This window comes from Syngnathus leptorhynchus, chromosome 14 (genome assembly GCF_054491065.1).
Source record: "Syngnathus leptorhynchus isolate UIUO chromosome 14, UIUO_Slep, whole genome shotgun sequence".
NCBI lineage: Eukaryota > Metazoa > Chordata > Actinopteri > Syngnathiformes > Syngnathidae > Syngnathus > Syngnathus leptorhynchus.
The window spans coordinates 469,544-496,535 of NC_141208.1; the positions used below are offsets into that span (position 1 = coordinate 469,544).

At 49.1% G+C, this 26,992-nt stretch overlaps 6 protein-coding genes across 9 annotated transcripts; 4 read left to right on the forward strand and 2 right to left on the reverse strand.

Annotated features, from left to right (window-relative positions):
- The first annotated feature begins 71 nt into the window (after positions 1-71).
- On the forward strand, positions 72-5,713 carry LOC147045710 (uncharacterized). The gene is made up of 10 exons (XM_085929813.1): positions 72-217; positions 401-1,309; positions 1,573-1,636; positions 2,169-2,331; positions 2,390-3,479; positions 3,626-3,773; positions 4,267-4,486; positions 4,567-4,679; positions 4,759-4,949; positions 5,020-5,713. Exons 2-10 carry the CDS (start codon positions 550-552, stop codon positions 5,211-5,213), a joined length of 2,943 nt encoding a protein of 980 aa, XP_085785939.1. The 5' UTR covers positions 72-217; positions 401-549; the 3' UTR covers positions 5,214-5,713.
- A 2,160-nt stretch (positions 5,714-7,873) lies between these two features.
- Positions 7,874-13,623, forward strand: tal1 (T-cell acute lymphocytic leukemia 1). Of its 2 annotated transcripts, none has more exons than XM_085930942.1 (4): positions 7,874-7,946; positions 8,898-9,540; positions 10,810-10,898; positions 11,749-13,623. In XM_085930942.1, exons 2-4 carry the CDS (start codon positions 8,984-8,986, stop codon positions 12,255-12,257), a joined length of 1,155 nt encoding a protein of 384 aa, XP_085787068.1. In that variant the 5' UTR covers positions 7,874-7,946; positions 8,898-8,983; the 3' UTR covers positions 12,258-13,623. The 2 variants fall into 2 exon arrangements, with proteins under 2 accessions (XP_085787068.1, XP_085787067.1); XM_085930941.1 differs by lacking the exon at positions 7,874-7,946 and adding an exon at positions 8,660-8,817.
- Positions 13,624-16,598: 2,975 nt separating this feature from the next.
- On the forward strand, positions 16,599-20,100 carry ppm1la (protein phosphatase, Mg2+/Mn2+ dependent, 1La). The gene is made up of 4 exons (XM_085930913.1): positions 16,599-17,328; positions 18,141-18,315; positions 18,417-18,578; positions 18,696-20,100. Exons 1-4 carry the CDS (start codon positions 16,885-16,887, stop codon positions 19,046-19,048), a joined length of 1,134 nt encoding a protein of 377 aa, XP_085787039.1. The 5' UTR covers positions 16,599-16,884; the 3' UTR covers positions 19,049-20,100.
- Positions 20,101-21,835: 1,735 nt separating this feature from the next.
- Positions 21,836-22,936, forward strand: arl14 (ADP-ribosylation factor-like 14). Its single transcript, XM_085930563.1, has one exon. The coding sequence runs from the start codon at positions 21,861-21,863 to the stop codon at positions 22,470-22,472; it is 612 nt and encodes a 203-aa protein (XP_085786689.1). The 5' UTR covers positions 21,836-21,860; the 3' UTR covers positions 22,473-22,936.
- On the reverse strand, positions 22,722-23,513 carry LOC147045714 (putative membrane protein C3orf80 homolog). Its single transcript, XM_085930265.1, has 2 exons — positions 23,100-23,513; positions 22,722-22,733 (listed from the first exon to the last, which is right to left on the reverse strand). The coding sequence occupies exons 1-2, from the start codon at positions 23,511-23,513 to the stop codon at positions 22,722-22,724; spliced, it is 426 nt and encodes a 141-aa protein (XP_085786391.1).
- Positions 23,514-24,438: 925 nt separating this feature from the next.
- LOC147045715 (zona pellucida sperm-binding protein 3-like) lies at positions 24,439-26,793 on the reverse strand. Of its 3 annotated transcripts, none has more exons than XM_085930562.1 (8): positions 26,259-26,793; positions 26,048-26,163; positions 25,718-25,830; positions 25,471-25,648; positions 25,263-25,380; positions 25,080-25,165; positions 24,859-25,004; positions 24,439-24,611 (listed from the first exon to the last, which is right to left on the reverse strand). In XM_085930562.1, the coding sequence occupies exons 1-8, from the start codon at positions 26,613-26,615 to the stop codon at positions 24,574-24,576; spliced, it is 1,152 nt and encodes a 383-aa protein (XP_085786688.1). In that variant the 5' UTR covers positions 26,616-26,793; the 3' UTR covers positions 24,439-24,573. The 3 variants fall into 3 exon arrangements, with proteins under 3 accessions (XP_085786688.1, XP_085786687.1, XP_085786686.1); XM_085930561.1 differs by having other exon boundaries at positions 24,781-25,004; positions 25,727-25,830; positions 26,259-26,788; XM_085930560.1 differs by having other exon boundaries at positions 24,781-25,004; positions 26,259-26,786.
- Between the last annotated feature and the right edge of the window lie 199 nt (positions 26,794-26,992).

Genomic DNA, 26,992 nt, shown 5'->3' on the forward strand with positions numbered 1-26,992 from the left:
CTGCTACGCGAGGGAAGGGCAACATTTAAGCAGATCAGGGTTGTTGTTGTTTTTTTTTTTTTTTTTTCTCCGGTCAACTGTATTCCTGCTTTGATCATTTCTGGGCGCAAATCACGCCGAAGGGAGCGACCTGGATGCACATCATGGAAGTGGAAGAAACAACAAATTGGAGGCAATTCACTCTTGGATCTTAGTGCAACCCTAACAGAAAATTACGGTAATTTCCCTCATCGAAAAAGAACCCAATGTTTTTATTGCTACTTTGTTCCAATATGATGCAAGGTTTGAAATAAATCTTGTGCACGATGACTTCATTCCATTTTAATTTTTTTCATCTCGGGACTGCTTGTTGGTGAAGCGGCTCAATTGCATGCAGCACTTGCTTGTTCTCATTCCAAAGGATTATCCAGCAAAGTAATCAGCGGATGAAGCAACGTGACCGAATCCATGTTTCATATCTCCTCAGCGTGCCTATCGGAAAGCAAGTTGTCGTTTGGTGATATTTTATCTTTGATCTGCGCAGCGCACTAGTGGACGACTTCCTCGCGCATGAGCGGCCGGCCAATGGAGCACGAGAAGGTGGCGGGGGGAATTCAAAGGAAATCTGTCCCTGATTTAGCCCCGGGCTCAGCTTTCCTGCCATCCTCTCCCGTGAGCAGGGGGAAATTGGACGGCGAGGAGCTGCCGGACGTCCCCTTTGGGCTGCAGCCCACGGGGAAAGCTCAAGTCACTGCTACTTGCTGCCACTCGGGCGCACTGAGCAGCAGTGACGAAGAGGAGAAGAGGGAGGACGTCGAGGTGCGAGTCAGATTAGAGATCCACAGTCCGCCGCCGGACACACCGGCGCAGCTCCGAGAAGACCAAGCGACGGAAACGCACCCGTCTCCCCCCTCTGCATTTCTACCTGAAAACGGTAGGGCGACCAAGGACCCCGTGGCACCGCCTCCGCCACCTGTGCTCTCCCGCTCTATCTCACCCCCGAGCCCCACGACACCTCCCCCCACCACAATCAGACACTGGGCACCCCCAAAGGGCTTCTGGAGGGTGGCCCGGCCGGAGACGTTGCTTCTCAACAAGGTGGATCCCCCCCATAACGTTGCCTCCGCTTTATCCTGCAAGGACTTCACTCAAGGGGAGGACAAGAGCGCAGGCCAGGGAGACATTGTGGCAAATGCGGACAAGCAGGATTTAGCAGGCGCCGATGGCAAAGTCCGGCTGACAGCTGATGAGAAATTCAAAGAAAGACAAGAAAAGTGCAAAGAAGAATGCAAAGATGATGAAGATGCTGAAGACAGCGTGGATGATCAAGGTACGCCTGCGGGAAAACTGCCAATCCAAACACTGGCAAAAGCATGTCAAAGGTGATGTCTTGTCCAATTTACGACACTATTTTCCAATCCTCTTTTCGAGTTGTTGTTTTTTTACAGCGTCGTCATGTAACCTGGCACATTTCCAATTGAGCAGATGTGCGAGATGGGGATGTTTAGTCGAAGGCAGAATGGGCTAGACAAAGGAGCCAATCAAATGCTGGCATTTGCCTCCCTCAAATGTCTTCCTGTATTTTTGTGGCAGATCAGGGAGCCCATGGCACTTTAGAGGACTTGGTCACGCTTCAGGAACTGGAGCCCTATTTGAGGTGAGTAGGAGATGAACTCACTCCAATTTCAATGAAGGTGACATTTTGCAGCCATTCTCATGATTAGAGCGGCTATGATTATGATGGCGATTAGAACCGGTGGACGGGAACAGATAGATGGTCAACCAAAACAGGCCATCCCATGTTTGAAAACATTGACATGGCAAACTTTCATCGGGCGCAAAACAGTATGTTCTTGCTCCCAGTGCGTCCACGATGACAAGGATAATCCACATGACGAGCGTATCATGCTATCTTTATCGCTGGGCCGCCGGGCCGCCGGGCCGCCGGGCCGGGGCTTAAAAGACGAGGACAGAGGATGGAGCATAATGCAGATCAGCTTAGCCGGAGGGCTGGATGGATGGATGGATGGATGACGTGGCGCTTTGCCGGCCGCTTTACGCCACGCCACGCCATCCCCCGGCCTATCCGTGATTGCATAAGACAGATTCGGCCAGCTCGGTTCGGTCTTCGTGAAGTCGATAGGCGGAAATGGACTTTTCCCTCCTGACCGACGAACGCGGATGTTTAGATCTCTCCTGGTCATCGGCGATGAACTCCCTCTGAGTCCGAGGCACGAGCAAGCCAAGCGTCTCCTGGAGCGAGCGCGCCTCAAGGCTCGCTCCAACCCAGTTAAAGGCGAGCGCCCCGGCAGACGCTCCCACTCCGATTACAGGCAAGTAATCCTGGAAAGGGTTGCATTTGGTGTTTGGGATCATCCGCATCAGGTCTATTTCTTGCAGAAAGAAGCAGCAAGTTGAGGCTCACCATCCCAAAGCCATTCAAGCTGCGTCCGCTCCCCTCCTCGTCCCCGAGCGAGGAGACGCCGCCCAGGGCGGGGATGGGCTCGCCGCATCCAGGCGCTACGGCTGCTCGCCCACTCGGGTACGCTTTGAGGACGAGTCGGAGAGAGAAGCCGAGTCTCGCTATTTGGACAGGGTGCGACAGCGCGGCCGACCTGCCGTGCCAAAGTCCAAAAACGGCAGGGACAGCAACACAGATTCTAGCAGTAGCGGTTCCGAGAGGAGTCGGAGCCACAGGAGCGGCTCCGTGCCCGCTTGCCAGAAGCGAGAGACGCTTGTCGACGCCGAAAGCGCCACGGTGATTCGAGAGATCGTAGTCCTGGTGAAGAAATGCCGGGCCTGCGGTTCCGTGGCGAGGGAACCTCAGCCCGTCTCCTCGCAGATCATCCAGTTACAGCAGAGCGCCGACTCGCAGGGCGCCAGGGCCGGACCGGTTCCTTGCTGGGTGCCTCCCGGCAAAGCCGAAGTCAGCAGCCGTCCCAAAGCTCCTCTGACGGTCACCTTTGCGGGCGCCTTTGTTCTGGGGGAGAACAAAGAAAGAAGCACAGGCTGGAAGTCATCCGGTTTTGGGAAGCTGAGGAGAAGGAGCAGGAAAGGAGAAAGTCGACTGGAATCCGGCAACGGGCCCTACGCTCCGTCCTGGGCCCAGAGGCGCAATTCCAATCCCAGGAATAGAGTCAACCTGAGCAGAGGCGTTTCCTTCGCTCCGAGCAGCCCACGCTTGGCGGGGGAAGCGCCCACCCTGCCTATCAAATCTGCTCTCAAGTCAAGCTCCAGGAATCGCTCTGCCGCCGCCGCCGCCACCGCTCAGTCCGGCGTGCAGTTCCAGACGGCGTCCAACCAGGGAAGTCAAGTCGGGCCTCAGCATTTGGAGCGTCCAGAGGTCCGGAGGGAGTCGCCCGCCTCCTCGACGCAGGCGTCCCTCGCGACAAGCGACCCGGCGGCGTGCGTCCGGCCCTCCACGCTGAGGTACTCCCCTGCTCGTCTCAACCCGGACGTGCCAGCCGACGATGTCTGGGACGGGGCTTCCAGTGGAGCGGGTGAGTGCGCACATGGACTCCTTTGGAACTTTTAGTGCTGAGTAGTGACAAAAAGTAGGGGACATTTGGCTTTGAGAGAAAAACAAAAACAGCATTAAACACGAAACCCATGGAATCTTATCCTCACCTTCCTATCCTCGGACCAGTGGCGACAGACACGGGAGCTGGGTCAGAGTTCCACCCTGCTATGCGCGGCGCGGCCTCCTCTCGGGCCGAGGATCTCAGAGCTGAGCTGTTGAGAGCCGAGCATCTGAAAGCCGAGGCGGTGTGGGAGGACAACTCGGACGGATCCAGGTGAGCCGAGACCATGACGACGACACTCTTTTGCCATAACTTCAAGTCAAGTCAAGTTTATTTGTATAGCCCTAAATCACAAGCAGTCTCAAAGGGCTTCACATAGACAATCAATTGACAATTATTCTCAAAGCACTTGGACTTGAACGCACAATCTGCCTTCCATTTTTAAAAACAGGAAGGAATGCTCATTACATTTGCGAGTCAGTGTGGAGGACTTAATACTGATAATACTTAATACCCCCCCTCCTCCTCCAAAGCTACTCCACAGGGGATTACAACCATGGCACACAATGAACAGGATGGCTTTGTGGGGTGGAATGTTCAAAGCAAGGCTGCCCTCTTGTGGAAAGAAAATGCATTTGCAGTTTTGTCACCACAAATGATGATGACTTCCAACTCGAGAAAATGTTTCATCTCTCAAACTGTAGCACTTTAGAGACATTTCCCGTTTTTACTTGTAAAAATGGAATTTGCGTCGCTTTCTTTCCAGGAAGCCGGACGGTCGACCAAAGCTTTTCTTGCGTCGCTTCTTTTCCTCCATCGGCCTGAACAGCGTGGGCAGACTTGTGAAGGGAAGCCGTTCCAGTAGCATGGAACAGCTCAGCATCCCCGCCGCCAGCAGGTCCAACGCAAGTTCTCCGAGCCCCACGCGCAGAGCGCATCCCAGCGTTCGGATACAGAGGACGCCCTCTCTGCAGACCCTGCACACGGTGAGCAAGTTTGGTGCGACTCAACTTCTTTCTAGACAGGGTGTCCATGTTGAAGCTTGCCTTTTTTTTTCCGCCTCTAGGCCCTGCCACTGGCCCAACTACGTAAAGCCTCCTCTGTGCAGAGTTTAGAGAGGAGAACAGAGCGTACAACCATTCTGGGTGAGGTGCACATACCTTATGGCCTAGCGCCAAGGTAAGTCCATTTAGAGAGGCACGTGGCGTGAGGTGGACCTTCGTGCTCGGTGAAACACGAAATACTTGTTCTGCCAAAGTCCTGATAGTCCTCACCTGGAACTCCACCGGACCCTGAGCGTTGAAGACGTCATGCCATCCAGGGTGCTGCGACCGGCGGGGAGAGTTTCTCAGGCCTTTCCGGACGGGTCTCTTCTCCTGGAGCTTATCAGACCCCCAAATGGTCCTTTTGGTTTTGTCATCTCAAGGGGCAAAGGCAGACCCGACACAGGTATGGTGTGCAACGTACAGATCGGGGATGGACGTGGCAAGCCTACAAAGCTCTCGTTGTGTTCTCGCAGGCGTTTATGTGGAGAAAGTGGGCGACGGAACTGCTGACGTTCCTTACGTGGGTCTCCTGAGCGTGGGTGATGAGATTATTCAGGTGAATGGGGAAGCGGTGGCGGGACTCAGTCTGGACCAGGTGACCCGGCTGATGACACGGGAAAGCGTGGCTTCTCTAAGGATCGTGCCGGCCCGACGCAGCCCACGCTGAATGAGGGCGGCGGACGCCATCGCTTCTATGTATGAAGAAAGGACGACTTTGGTGCCATCTTGTGGTATCTTTGTGCCAAGAAAATCGGTTGAATTGACTTGAAGCTTCAGTAGTGCTTTGCCACCAACTGATGGATACGTCTTTGGTGGCGGCCCCAACTACTCTCGCCAGTGCTTGGTGGTTCACTGTGCACTATTGCGTATTATATTAAGACGTGAGCTTTTTTTATTTTCACACTCGACCAGCAGGGATGATGATGATGATGATGATGATGATGATGATGATGGCCAAGGCAACGTCAATATTTCAATGTAGCAGCTATTTTTGGGTCCTATTTCATATGAACCGAGTATGTATGCTCCATATAGTGTGATCCAATGTAACCGTTCGATCCACAATGTGGCATCGTGCAAAATGTCATGTTGAAGTGTATATCCTTGTCTACAGTTAGGCTACCGTCTGAATTATGGACCGCAACTATGACTCGTTAATAAACAGCAATGACTTGCAAAGGTCTCCTGCAGCATTGGCTCATTATTCGGCCACACTTGATTTATACTTAATATTACCATTTCATGACGTGACATTTCGCTGCAGAATAAAATACACGAACACAACCAATTGAGTTTGAACAAAACTCTATTTGAACGATGTCTGTCAGCTCAAGTATGTCGACATGGTTCTATTTGTCGTCTGCGAATGAATCTTCAAAATAAAACTTCCGCCCACGAGGAAGTTCGAAAGTAAAAGGTACGTTTTCAAATGAAACTTGGCCTGTCCAGGTTGGGAAAGAAAGAGACTCATGAGACGGACGATTGACGCAGATGCGTGGCTCCTTACGTTCGCGCATGCAGCTCTCAAGCATTGCAGGATGCACGATGACGCTCGTGACTGGATGCAAGAGGGCTGCCGTCGTTTCGTGTGGTGTCGTGTCGTGCCGTGCCGTGCCGTGCCGCGCCGCGCCGCGCCGTGTCGTGACTGCACTTAAGCCTGCCTCATTCGTGCGGAAGACATCGTGACTGGCCCTCGGCGCCGTCTGAACATATAAGAAACAATCCATAAAGCACTGATAGCAACCTGACGACGTCTAGGTGCACGTTTTATTGCATTGAATAGAATGAAATTAGCAGAGAGAAATGGCGTTCTTAATGGCATCCGTTATTACCTGCACGCAGCTATTTGGGAGGGAGCTGAGCTGCTGCAAATCTGCTCACCGTTAATGCTGCTCCTTTATTTATCTGATGCGTGTGCGGGCGTGCGACCACAAGGCCATAGGCACACAGTTTATCTCCTCCGGCCACGAGTCCGGAACCGCCGCCAGTGCAGTGCTGCAGTGCTGCAGTGCTCCGTGGCCCTCAACGCAATGCCACTTATTTCATTTCGATTTTCCTGGGGGGCATTCACAAGAAGCATTTATTTGACATCAGAGGCATTTCAAAATGCTCAGAAAGGACCTGTTTCCCTGATTTTCTTTTGTCCGGAATGGAGGCCCTCAAAAGGATGACTGAAAATGTGTGTGCGCGCTTTTTAATTGTATTATTCCTTAAACAGAAACAAAAATCTGATTTCTCATCCACCGATGTTTTTTTTTTTTTTTTGGAGGGGTCCAATCAAAATTACATTGACAACGTGTGTGTACGTATCGTGTATATACGCACACACACCCGCACTCGCACATGGCCGAGACGCCTTTTTCATTGTATTATTCCTTTAAAAAAAAACACATCAGATTTATCAATTCATTTTCTCATCCACTAATTCTTTTTTGGGGGGGGGGTCCAATCAAAATTACATTGACATTGTGTGTGTGTGTGTGTGTGTGTATAATGTATATGCGCACACACCCGCGCACGCACATGATCGAGACGCCTTTTTAGTTTCATTATTCCTTAAAAAGAAACAAAAATCTAATTTATCAATCCATTTTCTCATCCACCGATGTTTTTTGTTTGGGGGGGGGGTCCAATGAAAATTACGTTGACAATGGCAATGATTGCGTATATGCAATATGCGAGGTTATCTTAATTTGGTTGACTTATTTTTTTTCTTTATTTCCATGTTTCATATCATTGAAAAAAACGGTGTCAATTGGCCATTAAGGATTATCTCTGCATAATTAAACCTTCATCATGGGATATGGAATCAAAGACATTTGGATCTTTTTAGGTTGAGGGGGAAGAAGGGATCAAGTCTTTTTGGGAACCTATCATGAGAAATAAAAGACAATTCGGTCAAAAGCTTAAAGTGTGCTTTAGTTTCGTTTCCACTAGAAAAAAAATTCATGGAACACCTCCATTACCACCGCTGTTACAGTATCCCGCCTCACGTTGTTACATGCCCCCCCCCCCCCCCCCCAACGCATATCCAGCCCCCCTACCCGCGACAGGCAAATAATAATGAATCATTTCATAAATAATGGCCTTAGGGGGGGGGGCTTATCGCGAATGAAGAGGCCGCCGCCATGCGCTTATCTCCCTCGGCCACATTGCCGGCCCGAGTTCCGCCGAGCGAGCGAGCGCGCGTTGGTTACGGCGCAGAATGCACGCACGCACGCACGCACGCACACACACATGTACAGTATACAGGCACGCACGCACGAAACGCACACTGGAAGCCTTCAAAAAAAAAAAAAAAAAAAAAGGGGGGTGGGGGGGGGGGAAACGTCAGCTATGGATGACCCACTCACAAAATGGCTCCACTTACGCGGTAGCATCAACAGCAGCACTCCCAACGGTAAGTGGTCCAGTTCCAAAACGGCCGCTCTCCGTCCCATCGTCGGTGGCTCGCTTTAGTCGATTTGATTTGATTCTCTTTTATTGTGTGGGAATGCGTTGGCACGCGATTCCCTCTTTGGGCTCGGGCTGATCGAACGGATGCGAGGCCTATGAGGGACATTCGGGAGAAGAAATGATGCCACTTTTAACCCGTCAAATTCACCTTCAATACGATTTGATGTTAGTTTATTTACCGACCATTGCTATTTTGGATATAACGTGGATCTTTTTTTTTTTTTTTTTTACCGCAACAATACAACGGCCAAGGCTTTTTTTTTTTTTTTTTTTTTTAAGGGCATGTTTTTGTTTGTCTAAATAATGCATCGCTTTATGTGCCAGTATATCGCCAGACCGAAAGGTTTTCTGCAACGGCCCTTCGATAATTATGTAAAATGTTTCAAAAGGCTTTATCTACCAGCACCGGACAAAATAGGCTCGGCAGAAAGTGATCAAATACATTTAACGTTAAAGGACAGTGTAATAATGTGACTTTTAAGACGATTAAAAATAAGGGGCTAATTAGGCACAGTATGACGATTGAATCAAATTGAATGAGGCTCTTATTTTCAGCTGACAATTCAATAATAAATCTTATGTTCGTTTTGACACCTATCATTTGTCAGTGATAATTAATGCTTCCATATTCTCATTTTGCCAACCAAAAATGTGACCTTTTCATACATTTAAAAATACTGATCGAAAAAAGCTTGTAGCTTGTTATTTGATATTGATTATTTGGTTGTTGTTTTTTTGTAGAAAAGGGTGACTTTTCAGAAAGTCAAAAGATGAATTGAAAAACAGCCTTGTTTTTAAACCTATTCGCAGTCAAGGTATCCGTGCATTTTTTTATACGACGAGATATCTCATCATTGAAAAAAGTGACACGTTGGTTTTCTTTTCTCTTCCATAGGGTTGCACGTACACATCCCGCATTTATAATGGCGAGCGCACGGCCGATGGCTTAAAATCGTGTTCATCCAAAGTGTGGGAGAAGATATGATGGAAAAAAGGCAGCCGGACCTGTGTCGCGGGAGTCCAGACGCAGAGGCTGCTCGCGGAAAGCCTGAAGACTCCTCCGTCATCATCAGATGCGAGGAAGAGGAGGGGAGGATGAAGAGAAGGAGGAGGAGGAAGAACGAGGAGGAGGAGAAGGAAGAGAAAGAAGGGGGAGGGCTCACCGCGGGGGTCGAGGAGACTGATGACGCGCCCCTGCAGAATTCGACCAACGGGACCGTCATCAACGGTGTTGCCAAGGAAACCGCCTCTCGCGACGCCCTTGACCTGAAAAGGGAAGTGCCGGTGATCGAGCTCTCCAGGAGGGACGCTATAAAGGCGCTGGAGAGGAGGGCCGAGAGCCATTTGGTGCCCATCACGGAGCTGCGCAGACCTCCTCTTCCTCACGCTCTTCCTCCTCACGCTCTTCCTCCTCCTCCTGCACCACCGCACACCCAACGAGAGAACGCTCGAATGGTCCAGCTGAGCCCCAACGCGTTCCCTGTCCCGGCTCGGGCCATGCTCTACAACCTGGCGCAGCCTCTCGCAGCCATCAACAGGTACACACGCACACACACCATAAAAATAAAAATTTAAAAAAACAATCCAACAGCATAGGAAACACACAACTCAGATTATAATCACTTGTCAGATAGATCAATCATAACAGTGACCATGTTTTTCGTTGGTGCATGTTATAATAAATGAATCCATAATTGGTGTTAATTTGCATCCTGCATGGAAGGCTATTTGATATGAAGATGTCCTCATAGCCGCTCTTCAAAAAAATCTCAGCATCGTCTCAGCAGCAGACGGCAGTCCAGATGAGCTAACGTGATCGATGTTAACCTGCGAGAGGTTTTGTCATCGTATGTGTGTGGTATGATGCAAAAAAAAAAAAAAAAAAGACATCATGATGATCAAGCCAACATAATTCGAGGTCATATTCTGCAGATGATGCATTACGTTGGGTTAGCAAATATATTTGTGACATATTGGATTTATGAAATGCGCCAAAAATGCAAATATATATACATTTGACTGCATCTGCTCTTAATTAGATGAAAATTAAAAGGCTACTTTTTGCACCTAATGTATATTGACATGTCATGAGAAAGTAAAAGATACCTTTTGATTTTGATTACTTGCAAAAAATGATGATGTCATGATGATTAGATGCATTTTTGCAAACTGTTTTAATGGTAAAGCGAAGATATAACAATAACATCCATTTTCCTGTATGTGCTCTTTTTGAGTCATTCTGAGCTTGGGGGCCATTTTGATCAAATGGTCAAATGATGCTAAAAGGACTGTATGAGCACTTTTAGCAAACATTTTCTGCACGTACTCTTCGTTCGATAATTACGTGCAAATAAAAGTAACGTTTGTAGGTATACGCGATTGTGACATTTTGGATTATTTTCCTGCTGATGTGAAAAAATTGAAGTATAATAAAGCAACGTTGTAATTTGAACATTTCCCGCTTGAGATCTTAGGTAAATAGTGTACATTTTAACATATGTTGATGATGTAACTATGATCAATACTAGTGTTCACATTCATTTCCCTAATTTGGATATGTTAGAATGATCATATTTTGTCCATGTATAACGATGATACATACAGCTTACATCTGACCAAAATCAACACATGCGATTTCCTGCATCTTACATGTGAACATATAATGGCAATTGAACGACGATTAAAGCCAATACACGATCAGCGCTAACATGCTTTTCGCTTATTTTGTTTTTGACAGAAAAAAACAACAACACATAATAAAGCGGCTATGCCATGGAATGTTAACATGCTGCTTTTTTTCCATGTAGTCTTGGAGGGGATTCTGAGCAGTACAGCATGTACCCCAGCAACAGGGTAAAACGCCGCCCGGCGCCTTATGAGGTTGAACTCGACGAGGGTAGGAGCATTTTAGATCTTTATAAGTATGGTAAGACGCACTTCTGCTGTGTCCTCGCACCTGCCGCTTCAAGCGAGCCCCTCACTCCTTCATCTCCATCCGTCCTTTGAAATGGATTTAGCAGGTCTTGCCCCCACCGCAAAAAAAAAAACCCCAAAAAAAACCAACTCATGGTGACAAACCTTCAGGTAGATTTGTATTTTCTGGTGTCTTCTCCACGCACACTGACACATGCAAGGCTGGAGGATGGGAGAATAGGAAGGGGGGGAAGGGGAATGGGGGGGGGGTTGCGCTTTTGCTGCTTCTGCTGCTTCTACCTCCATGCCAAGCATTTACCGCAGTGGGCTGAGGGATTAAGATAGAATGGGTGTGTTCCAAGGACGACAAAAGCCTGGAAGACACCATGGATGGGGGTGTGAGGATGTGACTGAATGCAGGCTCTTTTCTATCTATCTATCTATCTATCTATCTATCTATCTATCTATCTATCTATCTATCTATCTATCTATCTATCTATCTATCTATCTATCTATCTATCTATCTATCTATCTGTCTATCTGTCTATCTATCTGTCTATCCATCCGTCCGTCCATCCGTCATCCATCCATCCATCCATCCATCCATCCATCCATCCATCCATCCATCCATCCATCCATCCATCCATCCATCCATCCATCCATCCATCCATGGGAATAAAAGTAACCCTTTTACTATTTGGAAAAAGGGATACATTTGAATGAATTGAAATGGCAATATGTCAAATGACTGTATTCCTTGAACATGAACGTCTCTTGAATACGCAAAAGAGCGCAATGTCATTTACTCACGTCTCTTGATGTTTCCCCTCAAGCCGGCCAGCCCAAGATTGTCCGACGTATCTTCACCAACAGCCGCGAGCGTTGGCGGCAGCAGAACGTGAACGGCGCCTTCGCAGAGCTCCGTAAACTCATCCCCACTCACCCTCCGGACAAAAAGCTGAGCAAGAACGAGATCCTGCGTCTGGCCATGAAGTACATCAGCTTCCTCTCCAACCTGCTGGAGGACCAGGACGGGCGCGACGTCGGCCCCCCGACCGAAGGGGACACCGCCGGGATCCTGGTGGGGGCACACGACGGGGCGCCCCAAGGCGGGCCGCGTCAGGACACCATGGTAAGCTTGGCTCGGGACGACCTGCCCGAGACCATGTCGCCCGGCTCCAGTTGCGGGAGCTTGCCCGACGGAGACGCCGAAGGCAGCCCGGAGAGCTTCGCGGAGGATCAGGACTCGCCTCCGGCCCCGAGGACTATGGCGGCTTCACGCGGCCCTCCGCTCCATCTCAGGCGCAACGGACGACCGCTGGATGGCTCCGGCCGACGATGATTCTGGAAAACAGAATGAAAAGTGGGTGCGTGCGTGCGTGCGTGCGTACATTGGTGGGTCGTTTGAGATGGAGAACAAAGCTAGATATTGTGAGAGAGACAGCACGGACCTGACGACCTTCTGCACTTGACAACACCGATGGAAAAGCCTCGCTCGCTGGATTTGGAAACGAGGTGTAAATTCTGCTAGCGGCCTGTGGATGAAAGAGTTGTGAAAAAGCAAAGAGGTTCCAATCTAAAATCAATCCCTTAGAAAGTCCAAATCATGTGCAATCAAAGCAAGAAGGAGCCAAAACCAAACAGTGAAAAGCGGGACCTCTTGCAATGTTGAAACCACTGAGCAAATTGAATTGGGCAGCAATGGAATGTGCTGACAAAAATGAGCTTGTTCTCACAAGATGACTGACTGACTACAAGATCATCTGTGGAAACCACAGTTACCATGAAAAAAGATGCAAATGAAAAGAAACAAGCCCTTTTTTGGACAGCGCACGCACTGGCTCTTTGGATGAGGTTTGGTTCGACCTGACCTGAAAAAGTGATTTCTTTTTTTTCCTAAAATTGGTCAAATTCATATTGCGCAGGCATCAATGAGTCAAACTTAAAACCTGAAACTATGCTAAAAAAAAAAGACAAATAAAAGCGCCTGATTCAAATTTGCTGTGAGCCGCTGTAACAATCTTGAGTCATTCAACCAAACCTGTTTCTAGAATTCCAGGGTATCTGAATGGCCTAATTGGTCGCACTTGCTGCAAATTCTGGTGAGAACACAGCTCAATGTAAAACCCCTAAACTGCCCTTCGGTCAACGATTGTAAATAGCTTTATATTTTCACGGAACAACGTCATGTGGTTTTAAGATGTACCTATAACTGTGTTGTTTGTCCACAGGTTTGGTTTAAAAGATGGCAGGCGAGTCATAAACATGAAAAGTTGGTACCATTTCATCTCGTTACGGTTTGGCGTCGAGAGAACGACAGACTCCAAACACATTTTTGCAGTTTTGCATGGGAGGTACAAAAACACACGATGATTCTCGCTCGAGGTGTACAAAATGTCGGTCACGACGTCATTTTGACATGAATGTCTGGTTTCTTTTCCCGACTGTAATGCGTGTGTAGTTTTAGAAAGGTACAAAGAGAAGCCCCTCGGTCGCCAACGGCACGTTGGTGCGTTACGCACCATCACTTTTGCTTTGCCTTTTCAGCAGAATTTACTAACCTACGCTCTATTGGTACCTTTGGTAACTTTGAATGGCGGGAAAAAGGAACTTGTACCTTTGGTTATGATCTATTTGTTGTAGATGTATCTATGAATATATCCAATGTTAAATCTGATGAATTTTACACAAAACCCCCGGAATAAAAGAACAATACGTTTCGGATGTGCTCAATTCTTCCCAAAGCGACTCACTCAAATGGTTCATTTGTATCATTTTCAACCCCAAATTGACTTGGCGGGACGCAACTTTCCTGTGAACCACGATTACAATGATTGATCATTTGATCGAAAAATCTCATTTTAGAGAGCAAAGACGGGCAAGCAACAAATGCTAGTTTTCCACAGTTCAAGAATATCTCCTCGGGATCCATGAGCAGAAAATAATGTTTGACCTCACGATTATTATTCTTTGATATGTCCCGAAATCACTGGAGCGAGAGAAAAACGGAGACTATGCAGCATGCATCCAAACCTAGCTTCAAGGTAAGATCATGGGATTTTTGTCAGCGTTTAATCATTGCATTTCATTCGTGTCTTAAATTGGAAAACATCATTGCAAAATAAAGACAAGCAGCTGTTTGACATCGGATCTCATTCCAGCGTACCGAATGTCATTCCCGGGCGTCGCAACCTCGTCATGCTTATTTATTCCTCGGTGGACGCTAGAATCCTCACTTCCTCCCAGCATGTGACAGCTTCCTGTGGAGGTCATCTGGGCTCAGTGACCTACAGGATATCCTGCCATTGTCAGAGAGCTTCGGACAGCCTCCCCCTGCACTTGCCTCTATATATGCGCCAAAAGTGCTCCCACTCTATAAAGCGCGTACCGATAATACAAACAAATTGAAGCATCCCGCCAGATCCAGTCCGAGTCAGATTTGTATTCAGATGTGACTCCTGAGCCCAATTGCTGTCTAAATGCTGCCCAAAATTGTGCCTTGGTCTCTTTGGAAAAACATTGAGGAAGATCATAAGTAGCACCGCATCAAGCGGGCCCAAAAGACACCGACCAGCCCAGCAGGCTTCTGCCCTGTACCAGATGGCCGGTCCAGCCCTGCTCGGGTGGGTGACATTTGATAGATGGAAAAAATATATATATAATAATCAGATAAGATGTGGAAAACTGCTCAGAATATGATCATCATTTTTTTTGTGGGAAGCAGCATTTCTCCCTGGAAAAAAAGTGGAACTACTTCCGGAAAGTAGTTCCACAGAGTCCATGTGTTTGAAAGGGGCTCTCTGGGTTAATGGCTATACCTGCCTCACACTCCCAAAATCTCACCAAAAGAGCGTATGAGGGAGGGAAGGAGGCCCGAGTGAGCGCGCGCATGTGTGTCTGAGTAGGAGTGTACGCTCCGCATAAATGTGTGTGTGTGTGTGTGTGTTTATCAGCTCCGTGCAGATGGGTGGCTGAGTGGCTCTTGCAGCCAAATGATTCAGTATGCTAATTAGTTGTTATCTGCTCTGCTGCAGGAACAATATACTGTCTTTTGCTCGCTGGGAATCCAGCCTGTTGGGAACAGATTACACTGCACACACTGCCAACGTACTTATTTATATGCACACGCCCAGTAGTAGAAAATACAGAAACACGCGCACGCACACGCATATTTACAGAAGGGCCTCCAAACAAACAAACAAACAAACAAACAAACAGGATGCATTTTTAACACACACTAAAATTGAGGTTCATCTGGAAGAAATGTACACTCTTCAAAACTCAAACTACATATCGAATGTTAGAATGACGGTGTGAAGAATGCATTCAAAAATCGACTCCTCAAAAGATAATGCTTGTGTTATTAGTTACAAAACATTGCAATTGATGACGCGATTCGTTATGTCGTCACCAAATCTAATGGATGGACTTGCGTGCGTGCAAGTGCTTTTTCATTGGCTTTTGGAAGGGAGGGCTGGAGAAAGTGTGTGCAGCTGGGGCATCGTTTCAAATAAGACACTAAACTGTTTCTCAGTAGCAAAGTGCTCTGAATTTATTAGAATTTTTCTCAGCAGTTAAAAATGTCCAAAAGTTTTGACATTGACTTTTTTTTCTCGGGAAATAACACAGTCAACCCTTATGAATGTGAATACAGTTAACTCTCTTTGGTAGAAAATGAGTCGCAGCCAGGCAGCTTCCAGCGAAATAAAAACACTTTTTTTAAAAAAAATGTTTCTCTTCAGATGGATTGCTGTCGTTCGTCAGTGCCTCTCTGGGCAGGGATGTAACGTTGCTAAAAGTCAATGGCATGTTTCACTGTTTGTAATTGATGGCCACGTCGTGACTGCGGGGGTTATCCGTAGCAGGGTGCAGCTCTTGTGTCAGCTTTATCGGGATGTATTGCTGCGCTGTATGTGTGAAGGATGCAATTCACCTTCAACCTTTTTCAAAAAGACCGTGACAATTGGACGATGTCATATGGGCACGTTACTGGAACCCCGAGCAACGTGGATCCTTCATTCCAACGTCAATGAAATATAGCCAAGCAAACACATCGTCGACAATAGAACTAGCAGGCTATGTGATGACTCATTTCATTGGAAAATACATACAATCACTTTCTTTGCTTTTCCTTCATTTTTGTGCGTACGTATTTGGGACACTTTTGCCACATGTGCGAGGTGAATAAGCAATTGCCCAAATTGTCCCCATCCCAGTCTGAAATACCCGAGGGGAAGCCCAGGCCCCCAAAGTCAGTCACGGGCAGGGGCTGGTTTGAAAAGGCAATACTGCCACCTGGTGGTGAGCTAAGGGTTATTTCTAGCCGCTTCATAGTTGAGGCTTGCCTTTCTTTGTCTTTGGCCTCATTCGCCACTGGCTTGCCAATGGCCCACTCTGCAGCCACCTGATGTCAAACAAAATAACAGAAGGGTGGCAAGGAAACAGTTGTTTGGATTCATAGGACGGAATGATCTATGATTGGACGGACGAGCGAATTCTGGAATGTGGCAACATTCACTGGGGGAATTTCAAAGCAAAAAGCATACTTTGGGTTATTTGCTTCATCATGACGCGTGTTTGCGTGCTTTTGTGTTTCGAGGAGGAGGAGGAGGAGGAGGAGGAGGAGGAGGAGGAGGAGGAGGAGGAGGGAGGGAGGAGGCACGCTCTTCCCCGCCCCGCCGTGTCGCTCTCCTCGGAGTTGGTGGCTAGGTGGGTTGGGTCTAAGCAAGCTGCAAGCAGCAAGCAGCAAGCCGCAAGCCGCAACATCCGCGTCGGCCTCCTGAGATGGACCGCGAGACCCCGTTTCGCTGCTGATTTCAAGCCGAAGCGCATGAGGGGGACCCGGCCGGCAGCAAGGGCAGCAGCAAGGGCAGCAGCAACGGCGGCAGCAGCAGCAGCAGCATCCACCGCCGCCGCCGCCGCAGCCGCACAAGCTCCGGCAGGCCTCGGTGGCGGCCGCGGTGCGTTCAATGTCCCCCGTTAATGGAGTGAAGAGTGCTTTTGGGCGGCGTGTGATGATAGGAGACACGATGACGCTCTTGTCTCTTCTGGGTCGGATCATGCGCTATTTTCTCCTCAGGCCGGAGACGTTGTTCCTGCTATGTATCAGCCTGGCGCTATGGAGCTACTTTTTCCACACGGACGAGGTCAAGACTATTGTCAAGTCAAGCCGCGACGCCGTGAAGATGGTGAAGGGCAAAGTGGCCGAGATGATGCACAACGACCGGCTGGGAGGCCTCAACGTGCTGGACGCAGAGTTCTCCAAGACCTGGGACTTCAAGAGCGACAACGTGGCCGTGTACTCCATACAAGGCAGAAGGGATCACATGGAGGATCGCTACGAGGTGCTCACCGACATCGCTAACAAGAGCCACCCGTCCATCTTCGGCATCTTTGACGGCCACGGCGGAGAGGTAAGTAGCGCTTTTGGCCCTCCCTCCCTCCCTCCCTCCTTCCGGAGCTCTCGCATCGCATCGCATCGCACCGCATCGCACCGCATCGCACCGCACCGCACCGCACCGCACCGCACCTGAATGCGGCATATACAAGAGCATCATCGCCGGATGCACGGAAAATGGAACACAAGTTTCGGTAATCGTGCACGAAGGTGAAAGCGGCCATTCATTAGCAGCTACGAGTCACTCTTTCTACGTATTGTCAAGTTCCCATCCTTTGTATTCTTCCTTTGTGTGCAGTCACAAAGAAAGCGCATGTTTGTTTCTTTGTGATGGTTCCAGCAAAGCCTGTGCATCAAAGTCAAAGAGATGGAAATGACGTTTCCCACGGTGACTAGACACAGTACACAACATTCACAATCAACTAGCACAAAGCGTAAAAACGAACAGACAAGAGCAACGAATAAGTAATAAGCAAATAACCCAAATAAATAAATAAGAGCAGCAAAATGGAGCAAGCGTGCTAATAGCAGACAGCCATGTGTCATCAAGGATGAGCAATCTGTCACCAGTGTCGACTTTGGTCCAAATTTTGGGATGATTCTCCACCTCTATAATCTTGTCAAGCACAATGAGGGAGCGCAGCAAACGGGATGGAGCTTCAACGGGAGTGCTCAATACAAGTGGCCTTTACATGAGTAGTTTGCCTCATCTTTTCTAAAGCTTGGCAAAAAAAAAAAGAAAACCAGAGGGGGACACAACACGCTTTGTGACGTAGCATCTCTTCACTCCTTCTTTTGTCTCGCCCCTCCCTCCCTCCTCTCCACAAGGCTGCAGCGGACTACGTGAAGGCTCACCTGCCCGAATCCTTGAAGCAGCAGCTGCAGGCGTTGGAGCGGGAAAAGAAGGAGAGCGCTCAGTCTTACGCCAGCATCCTGGAGCAGCGCATCCTGAACGTGGACCGAGAGATCCTGGACAAGCTGTCTGCCCATCACGACGAAGCGGGTCAGTGTGCGGCGAGGGGAGCTAGCAAAAGAACAACTTTGCAAAAGCTCGGAGGACCGCTTTCCTTATTTGATTTGATTTCAACGTCTTGTCCTGTCCAGGAACCACGTGTCTGGTGGCGCTTCTGTCAGACCGAGAATTGACAGTCGCCAACGTGGGCGATTCCCGCGGCGTCCTGTGCGACAAAGACGGCAATGCCGTGGCACTGTCGCACGACCACAAACCGTATCAGTTCAAAGAGCGCAAGAGGATCAAGCGGGCGGGTAAGACGAGAGAAAAAACGCCACTGCCCGTGTGCTGCCGAGGCGCGTTTTTTTGTTGTTTTTGTTTTTCATGAACGTCGGTGAATTGTGACACTGCATCTTGTGACCCTCCCATAGGAGGCTTCATCAGTTTTAACGGTTCCTGGAGAGTCCAAGGAATTCTGGCCATGTCCCGCTCCCTGGGCGACTACCCGCTCAAGAACCTGCACGTGGTCATCCCCGACCCGGACATCGTGACGTTCGACCTGGACAAACTGCAGCCGGAGTTCATGATCCTGGCGTCCGACGGCCTGTGGGACGCCTTCAGCAACGAAGAGGCGGTGCGCTTTGTCCGCCAACGCCTGGACGAGCCGCACTTTGGCGCCAAAAGCATCGTCCTGCAGTCCTTCTACCGCGGTTGCCCGGACAACATCACCGTCATGGTGGTCAAGTTCAAAAGCGGGGCGGGAGGGAGCAAGGCGGGAGACTAAGACAAGTGGGACTGTATGGGATGGGGACTGGCGACGACCAAAAGACTTTGGCCGATTTAACACGCATGCATGAATTTCGATACGGAAGGGAGCGAGCGAGCAGGAGTCATGAGCTGAGATTCGAACCCTTTCAGAACGCGGATTCGATTCATGCAAGACGAACACCATTGAGTCGAAAAGCAAAGCAAAGCAACCGACGGAGAGGTGTACCGTTCTTTCAGTGACTGTAATGCAATCCGTCCATTTTCTGTAGCACTGTTCCTCATTAGGTTGATGAGTCTGCTGGAAGCTCGCTCTCCCTGCTGAGAACATCTGCAGGGTGACTAGAGACAAACACATTTGCACCTAGACTATGCTTACAGCCAGCAGCATGTTTTGGGGACGTAGAAGCAAACACACAAGCATTTTGGAATACATACCATCAGCAATGTGACCAAACTGCATTTGCACCAATCAAGTGATTGACAGGTGGGACCCATAAAATATCTCCTTGCCTTGCCACCATATGAGGAAATGCCATTTGATCTTGATCAGGAGGGGACTGCTCCCCAACTATAATCGTATTCAACTTTGTAATACAGTGGTGCCTTGAGATACCATGCTTGTTCCTTCCCCAATGGCTCCTTCCGTTGCCCACTTGGGGGAGGTATAATGCATGCATGCAAAACCAAATCCGCTAACCCTATGCAGTATCTAAAGTCTCCACTGTACACAGCGTTGCTATTGTTTGACCTCATTTGACTTGAAGGGAAAGTACCATATTCGGCCATACATACGTTTGAAGCAAATGCCGTGACTCATCACTCCATTCATTTCAATCAATTTTGTGTCCTCACTGGAATTGACTTGGATATTGTTGAGCCATTATTCCACGCTCGGTGGTATTTTAGCCACACCCAAAAATGCTTTGCTCTTAGCTGTAAAACGTCTTTCTGTTCAATCCACCTTACATGCCTTATTTATTGAGTTTTTGCCGTCGAGCAGCTGGCCAAACGAAGCCGTGTACTTTTTTCTTTTTGTCTTTTACAATAAAATTCATACTCATCACATCACGATGGACTTTTATTCAAGAATGGCAGTAGAGCCTCAGAAGGTCTGGATTGATTCCATCGGCATCCGCAATAAGAGCGCCGGTGACATCACCAGCGCGATGACTGCGCCTAACCGTAAACGACGTCGACGAGGCACAGACAGAGCGGTGAAACCCAACTCCTCCAATTCGGTACGTCCCAGTGACGGCCTGCGCCAGGTGCAAAGACTCAGAATAGTCTGGACCTGGCCGCAAGTGTCTGGTGACCACAAAAGTCACCGACTCGCTTGACGGGAACACGCACGGTACAGATAGCTTTTGAAAATGGGCCACCGAGGTTCCAAATCGGAGGCTGCCGTGATTTGGGCGGCGGGGGATTTGCCTCGGCGGGCCGACCCGGCCGCACGCATTCAGGGGTCGGCCGGCCGGCGGACCGCTCGGCTGACGGGGCCGGCGCAGAGGACGAGCCAGGGGCGCCGGGAAGCCGCGGGACTGGTGTACGTCATAGACAGCCCGACCGGCGGCGTGTGGATCAAGCCGAGAGAGCAATGGACGAGAACTTGACCCCGGGAGAAAGAAAGAAAGAATTCAACTCAAATGAGGAATGATAACACTATTGGGTCGGCCTTCGGCACCCCCACCACGTTCTGACGTGGAGCAGATTGTCTCCTGATCCGCCTTGATATTTCTTGATTTAGTCCCTTGACACGTTCATGCGGGCAGTGCTGGAATTGGGGGACAAGATGAAGAGAAAGGGGAAGAGAGAAGATGGGGGGGAAATGTTTTCCATGCAGACTGTGCAGCTGTGTCCTCGGGGAGGAGGCGCTAATACTGTCTGTATTACAGTATTCTTGACATTTGAAATGTTCAAGAATGAAAGAGGCGTGCTCCAGTGACATCTTTATGATTGATGGTCTATCGCATTGGAAACTCAAAGTGTTGACCGCTGATCGACCGAGAATCATACGTATTTAGCTTGAGCTTGCTCCGAAATGATCCAGGAAAGATGAGGCCAATTGAAATGGCATTGTCTATCCAAAAGTAACTTGACAATGCTTTTGGTTTGTGGAAGTAAAAGTATTTGAAAGATTGAAGCTGCGGTGCTTTGCTTTGGTTGTTTTTTTACGACCTCATGTATTAGTGTTCTCAACTGCGGTATGTTCCAGAATGGAAGGGTATATCTATCACATGTCACTACATGCTTCTTTGGCTTGTTGTGAAACCTGTTGGGAGTTTAAAAAGTGATTGACCTTGACTTGTGTACAATCAGGTTATTCTTCTCTTACCTTGAATGCTGTATTCACTTGTTGCACAACTAATAAAGCAGTAGTGATTTGGTTACACTCATGTGGCACTTGACATTTATTCAACAACAAAAAAACTTTCTAGTTTTCGGCACTCAGTGACTGTTTGTTGTCATATGCTGCAAAGACAAAGAAAGTATACACGGGTGGGTCCCTTTCCAGCTAAATTTGAAATTCAAAGGACTCATTTTGAGAAAGATCCAGAAAAATGAATGGAAAGAGGCTGGAAAATGACAAAGTCCATGTTTGTCCCTTGAGCTCACCTTAATAGTTGATCTATTACTGTCATCAAGTTAGCCGCACCTTCCACAGGATATGATGCCAGAACACACCTTCAAATGAGCAGGTAACAAGTCGACACCCAACCTAGGAGGAGACAGACGTCAGAGCGCTGGCTGGCTGGCTGGCTGTCTGTCTGTCCGTCTGTCTGTCTGTCTGTCTGGCCGCCTGTCTGGCCGGCCGGCCGCCTGTGAGCTGAATGGGGCAGCGGGGCTCCACGCAACCCGAGGCCCGGGTCCTCCTGCTGGGTCTGGACAATGCGGGCAAGTCCACCCTCCTGTACAAGATGAAACACAACAGGTTAGTCGGCACCGTGCCCACCATTGGCTTCAACGTGGAAATGTTTGACGTGAAGAAGAAAAAGAAGAACTTTGCTCTGACCGTGTGGGACGTGGGCGGCCAGACGGAAATGCGACGCCACTGGGCCACTTTCCACCAGGACACGGTGGCCGTGGTCTTCGTGGTGGACAGCGCCGACCGGGGCAGGGCGGCCGAGGCCAAGCGGGAGCTGGAGAGCACTCTGACGAGCGAGCAGCTCCGCGGGCGGCCGCTGGCCCTTCTCGCCAACAAGCAGGACGTAGACGGCGCGATGACCGTGACGGAAATCATGGACAACTTTAACCTGCGGAGGACTTGCGGCGACAGGGACTGGTTCGTCCAGCCGTGCTCCGCGTCCACGGGCTTTGGCCTGGAGGAGGCTCTCAAAAGGATCGGCCACATGATCAAAGCCCCGACGGAATCGTCGCCCAACGTGAAGGAGAACATTCGGGACACCGTCAATTACATCAAATTTAAATCGGTTCGGCGTTGAGTGTGGATTAGGACGGGCCGTTGAAACGGACACGGGTGTGCTTTCCAGAACTTGAGTGAGCAATGGTTTTCATCATGAAAATGCACAAGCCTACTACACGAAAAACGGACTGCAGATTTCAACTCGGACTTGTGTCAATGCAATTAGGCTCACGGACTGAAGTTTTTGTCGTGAAGACATTTGTTTGTTTTCAATTTAATGACTGTAAATATTTATAGCTCTATAACAGACATGGTACACGTAAGCAACTTAGTTTGAACTCTGGCAAGGATTACAAAAAACACTTATCACGACTAAAAAAAAACGATATTTGCAACAACTTATATTCAATATTTCACTTGTGGAATTCTTCACCGAAGCCTGCAAGGTGAATGATGAATAAAATGGCAAGTTACTACACGACATGCCTTGAGGGCTTCGCCTAGCAAAGCCAAAGCTACGGCTCGTTTCTTCTGGATCTGCTGTCAGGTATCGGTGGGTGAATTATTCATCGACACGAGCCATTAAAGTCATCTCGCAGCGTCATGTTTTCTTCTTGATGGACCGTATTCCTCACAAGTACATCCAGTCGTTCTAAAAATGGCTCCTCGTTTGTCCCACAGAGGAATGAGCGTGTCCATACCGTACCGTCTCCTCATAAGTGGGTAGATGCTTGCACTGGTCATACGTGGGCAGGTAAGCCGCGGTTCCGCCATCCGTGAGGCTGTCCGGCGTGGAGCTCTCCACCAGCAGCTCCCGGGAAGCGGCGACGGCCGGCCGGCCGCCCTCGTCCGGGCTCAGCTGTCGGGGTCGGGAACACAACACGCGCTGGAGCGAGTATCCCAAGGCAAAGAGAAGAAGCATGATGAGAACGCCAGAGAGCTTGCGAGTAACCGTAGCGACGTGGTAGTAGGTGGCGTCCTCCGAGGGCTGGCAACAAGCGCTGGCGTTTCGAGGGCAGCATTCCTGCTCGTCCTGGCATAAAGAGGGTCCGCAATTGTGGCTGGAACGCCTTCCCAGAACGGAACGCACGGTGAGGACGGCCAGCGTTTGGAAAAACATGTCTGCGAGTGAGATGAGTCAGTGAAGCGTCATCAAAATCCAGAAAGAAGCTCCTCACTCACACCATCTCCAACTCGCATGTACTCTGCAACACTAAGGCTCCTCACATTTATTATGCACTTAGTGAGCTCATTATAGCTTCTAATCAATTGCTAGCAAAAGCCTTGCGTGCGTATTCATTTGCTAGGAAAGGAAACAGGCGCCCGGGAAACGGACTACCAACGATTGATCACAAAAGGGACACGAGAAGCTTCGGGACCACGGCCAGCGCTTCAGACACCCCCAGGAACTTTTAATGTGAGAGATGCTGACCAGAGGCGGAGACTCTCATCAAAAGTATTGGCGGCACACCTTAAGGCCCTCGTGGATGAAATTTTAATGGATTAAAAGCTCGTCTACAAAAGTAGTCGTGTGCTGAAGTGGTCCCTAGCGGTGAGCTGCAGTTCTATTTGGGAAGGGGGGGGGGGGGGGGGCGGCGATTAATAAGACAGCCTGCTTAGAGCTGATGGAGGGTTGAGAGAGTATCTACTGATCAAATATGCTGGGCTTTCAGGTACAAGGACCCAACTTAAATTCAAAAAATAAATAGGACTTCCATTTTGCAGTAGAATGACTATTTCAGTTTTGATCATGCCAAGCAGTAAAATATACAATCATGCCCACAGTTCCTCGTTCCAAAGTGAAATGCTCACGTCACTCAAATGTCTCTCACAACAAACGATCAATATTGGGACTACAAGATTGTGGGTGGGGTAATGGAAGGAAGTGCTCCTTAATAGCATCCCTCATCTACGGAGATCGGATTGATCAGATGATGCCGAAAGGATTCGCAGTGCGTTTGACAAAAAGATATCCATTTGTCTTCGCACGGCGCTTCCAAACCTAATCAAAAGCAAGCAGTAAAGTGGCTTGAAAAACAACAACATTCTCACGTAGCGTAAAAATTCTATTTGAGAGCTCGCTCACAAACATCACACAACAAAGAAAGAGAAGACTTGTCCGTTTCCAGTGTGTCAACGTCATCTTGGATTGACCAGACTGGAGGAGTCGCTCAAAGGGACTATTCGACGGTAAGAGGACCAAGTTGGACGACTCTCACTGTAAAGAGCATACAAAAAAATAAAAAATGAAGTTACACCAAAGTAAATAAACCACATGACAAACATGATGCAATTCATCCTCATCTGACATTCTGCTAAAAAAAAGAAAGGAAAAGCACGTTACCACTTTAAACAGACTCGACTAAAGCCGTCATTTTTGTTCTCACCAAATTTGTAGTCGTTCTCCATCTTCACACTAGAAGTGGGCTGCTGAGACATTTCAGGGTGGGCGTGCAGATTCTTACTTGTTGCTTGCTGGCCTTTGTCCGAAGCAACATTTGGTCCCCAATTTGCATCCAACCTTATGTCTGTAGTTCTGGTCGTTTCCCTCGTGGCCAAGAGTGGATCGCAGGTTCCACATTTGGTCTGCTCACCATCTGCTGACTTCCATCTGCGCATGGAGAAGAAAACCCGGAGTGGTTGAAAAAGCACAATGCCCGGAACAAGTGCTACTCTGTGCCATTACCCGTTGTCAATAAAAGAGCAGGCCCTGTTTTGAGAGGTGACTGCTAGCGAGTCTGGAAGAGCCTTCACCCAGCAAGTGATGTAAACCTACACGACAGGGCAGGCCCAGGCCCAGGCCCAGGCCCAGGCCACACAAGTCAGCGTGCAACCTCGCTTGAGGTATTTTGGCAGTGTTGATGCTAACCTGACTGTTGGGCTGGTGATGGAACCGGAAGGCTTCCAGCTGAAACTGAAGCGTGTGCTCCACAAGCCTGGGCAGGAAGCGAGAGCTGGAGTTTGTGCGGAAGGCGTCCGTGAGACATCTGTAACCGAAGGGGATCGTCGGGTGGCAATTTGAGCGGCGGGAAGATACACCACCCACCATTCGGCACTGGCTTCACACCATCGCTCACCCGTTACGCTCGATAAAGTCGTATCTTGTGTCGGAATACGGATCCGGGTCAGCCGTGGCGGCGCAATGCTCCACGTAGAGGCGCAAGGGCCTATGTTTGCGCACAGCGGCCGATACCTCCACGTGCATGGGTTCACCCAAAAAATATGTATGCGAGCGCCTCTCAAACATCCAGTTGTCTGAAACATTCCGGCATGACTTCAGCGGCATGAAGAGAACGGCAAAAAAAAAAAAAAGGGAATAAATACCGAGCCCACCGGTCATGAGGCGCACTTTGAAGTCGATGCGACCGTGGGCCGAGACCACCCAGACCGAAGGAATCCAGGCAGGGTGCAGGGAAATGCCACCCACAGAATACCTCCTGAAAAACACAACCTCCATTTTACGCAGCGATTTCAAGTTGACTTTGTTGCTATAAATGAGAACCAATGAGCAGGCATTTATTGCTAGCCAATATGAAGATGAGTTTTAAAATGGCTGGCCCAGACATATGTGCATTTCAAGTCTTACTTACTTGTCCAAATGGCACTGGACCGGAAGGGTCACTGGGTCATATCCGCATTTCAAGTCTGTCTTACTTGTCAAAATGGCACTCGACCGGAATGGTCACTGGGTCCAGTCGACGCAAGCCGTCAGATGATGGCTCAGGCGTGTAGAGCAACACGTTCGAATAGATCAGCTTGTCTCGTGTTGACTACAGAAGAGACGGAAAAGCGGCAGGCAGGCAGGCAAAGTGAAGTCGTTGGAAAAACGGGAGGTTTTGGGCGAAAGTCTTGCTCGCTCGCTTACCGAGAGCAGAGTCCCACAATCCATCAGGTCGGCCCGTATGGTCAATGTCGCGCCGCCGTCAGCCGCCGACGCTCGCGCGCGGCACGAGCCGCTTCCACGCGTTGGCTCAGAACCGAGGCGCAGATGTTGGGCTTCTACCAAAAGGCCCGTGTCGAACAAGTCGCCCTGAAGCACGAGCTCCATCGAGTCCGAATGACATTTGACAAGTAGCCTTTTGGGACCATCTTGCAGATGCTGTGCTGCCGCTGCTGCTGCCGCTGCTGCTGCCGCAGGTGGCCCTTTGTCGTACGCGACCAAGTGGTAGCGGCGGCTTTCGCTCAGGGCCAAAACGGCCAAGAGCACGACAACGAGCTTCATTTCGAGGTTCAACTTTGGAAAAAGTGGAGCGAAGCCTCAACACCGACGTGCGTGCGTGCGTGCGTGCAACTCGTGGATGACGAGGATGGAGATCAGCTATGTTGAGCGTCTTTTCTTCGTTTGCCATTGATTGACTTGCATCACTCGTGCGCGCAATTGGCGTCAGGTGTGCGATCACATGAGGTCATTTCCGCTTCTGATCACTCACCTGACCACGCATTAAAACGTGATTTATCGCTCGCTCGAAAGAAATGAACCTATTTGTTTTTTTTGTTTTTTTTTTACCACATATTATCCAGGATAAGCAGACTGCTATCGTTGAGCCAAAATGATATTTTTTCAAGTGGCAATTTCCTCGCGTTACGTGCAATTCAGCA

Coding starts and splice junctions, on each gene's coding strand:
- LOC147045710 (XM_085929813.1), top strand. CDS start 550: ATGAGCGGCCGGCCAATGGAGCACGAGAAGGTGGCGGGGGGAATTCAA. Junction 1,310..1,572: donor AGACAGCGTGGATGATCAAG/GTACGCCTGCGG, acceptor TTTTTGTGGCAG/ATCAGGGAGCCCATGGCACT. Junction 2,332..2,389: donor GGCAAGTAATCCTGGAAAGG/GTTGCATTTGGT, acceptor AGAAAGAAGCAG/CAAGTTGAGGCTCACCATCC.
- tal1 (XM_085930942.1), top strand. CDS start 8,984: ATGATGGAAAAAAGGCAGCCGGACCTGTGTCGCGGGAGTCCAGACGCA. Junction 9,541..10,809: donor CCTCTCGCAGCCATCAACAG/GTACACACGCAC, acceptor TTTTCCATGTAG/TCTTGGAGGGGATTCTGAGC. Junction 10,899..11,748: donor TGAGGTTGAACTCGACGAGG/GTAGGAGCATTT, acceptor TTTCCCCTCAAG/CCGGCCAGCCCAAGATTGTC.
- ppm1la (XM_085930913.1), top strand. CDS start 16,885: ATGTCCCCCGTTAATGGAGTGAAGAGTGCTTTTGGGCGGCGTGTGATG. Junction 17,329..18,140: donor TTGACGGCCACGGCGGAGAG/GTAAGTAGCGCT, acceptor CCTCTCCACAAG/GCTGCAGCGGACTACGTGAA. Junction 18,316..18,416: donor TGCCCATCACGACGAAGCGG/GTCAGTGTGCGG, acceptor TGTCCTGTCCAG/GAACCACGTGTCTGGTGGCG.
- arl14 (XM_085930563.1), top strand. CDS start 21,861: ATGGGGCAGCGGGGCTCCACGCAACCCGAGGCCCGGGTCCTCCTGCTG.
- LOC147045714 (XM_085930265.1), bottom strand. CDS start 23,513: ATGTTTTTCCAAACGCTGGCCGTCCTCACCGTGCGTTCCGTTCTGGGA.
- LOC147045715 (XM_085930560.1), bottom strand. CDS start 26,615: ATGAAGCTCGTTGTCGTGCTCTTGGCCGTTTTGGCCCTGAGCGAAAGC. Junction 25,649..25,717: donor CCTCATGACCGGTGGGCTCG/GTATTTATTCCC, acceptor GGAATGTTTCAG/ACAACTGGATGTTTGAGAGG. Junction 24,612..24,780: donor GGAGAACGACTACAAATTTG/GTGAGAACAAAA, acceptor TGCTCTTTACAG/TGAGAGTCGTCCAACTTGGT.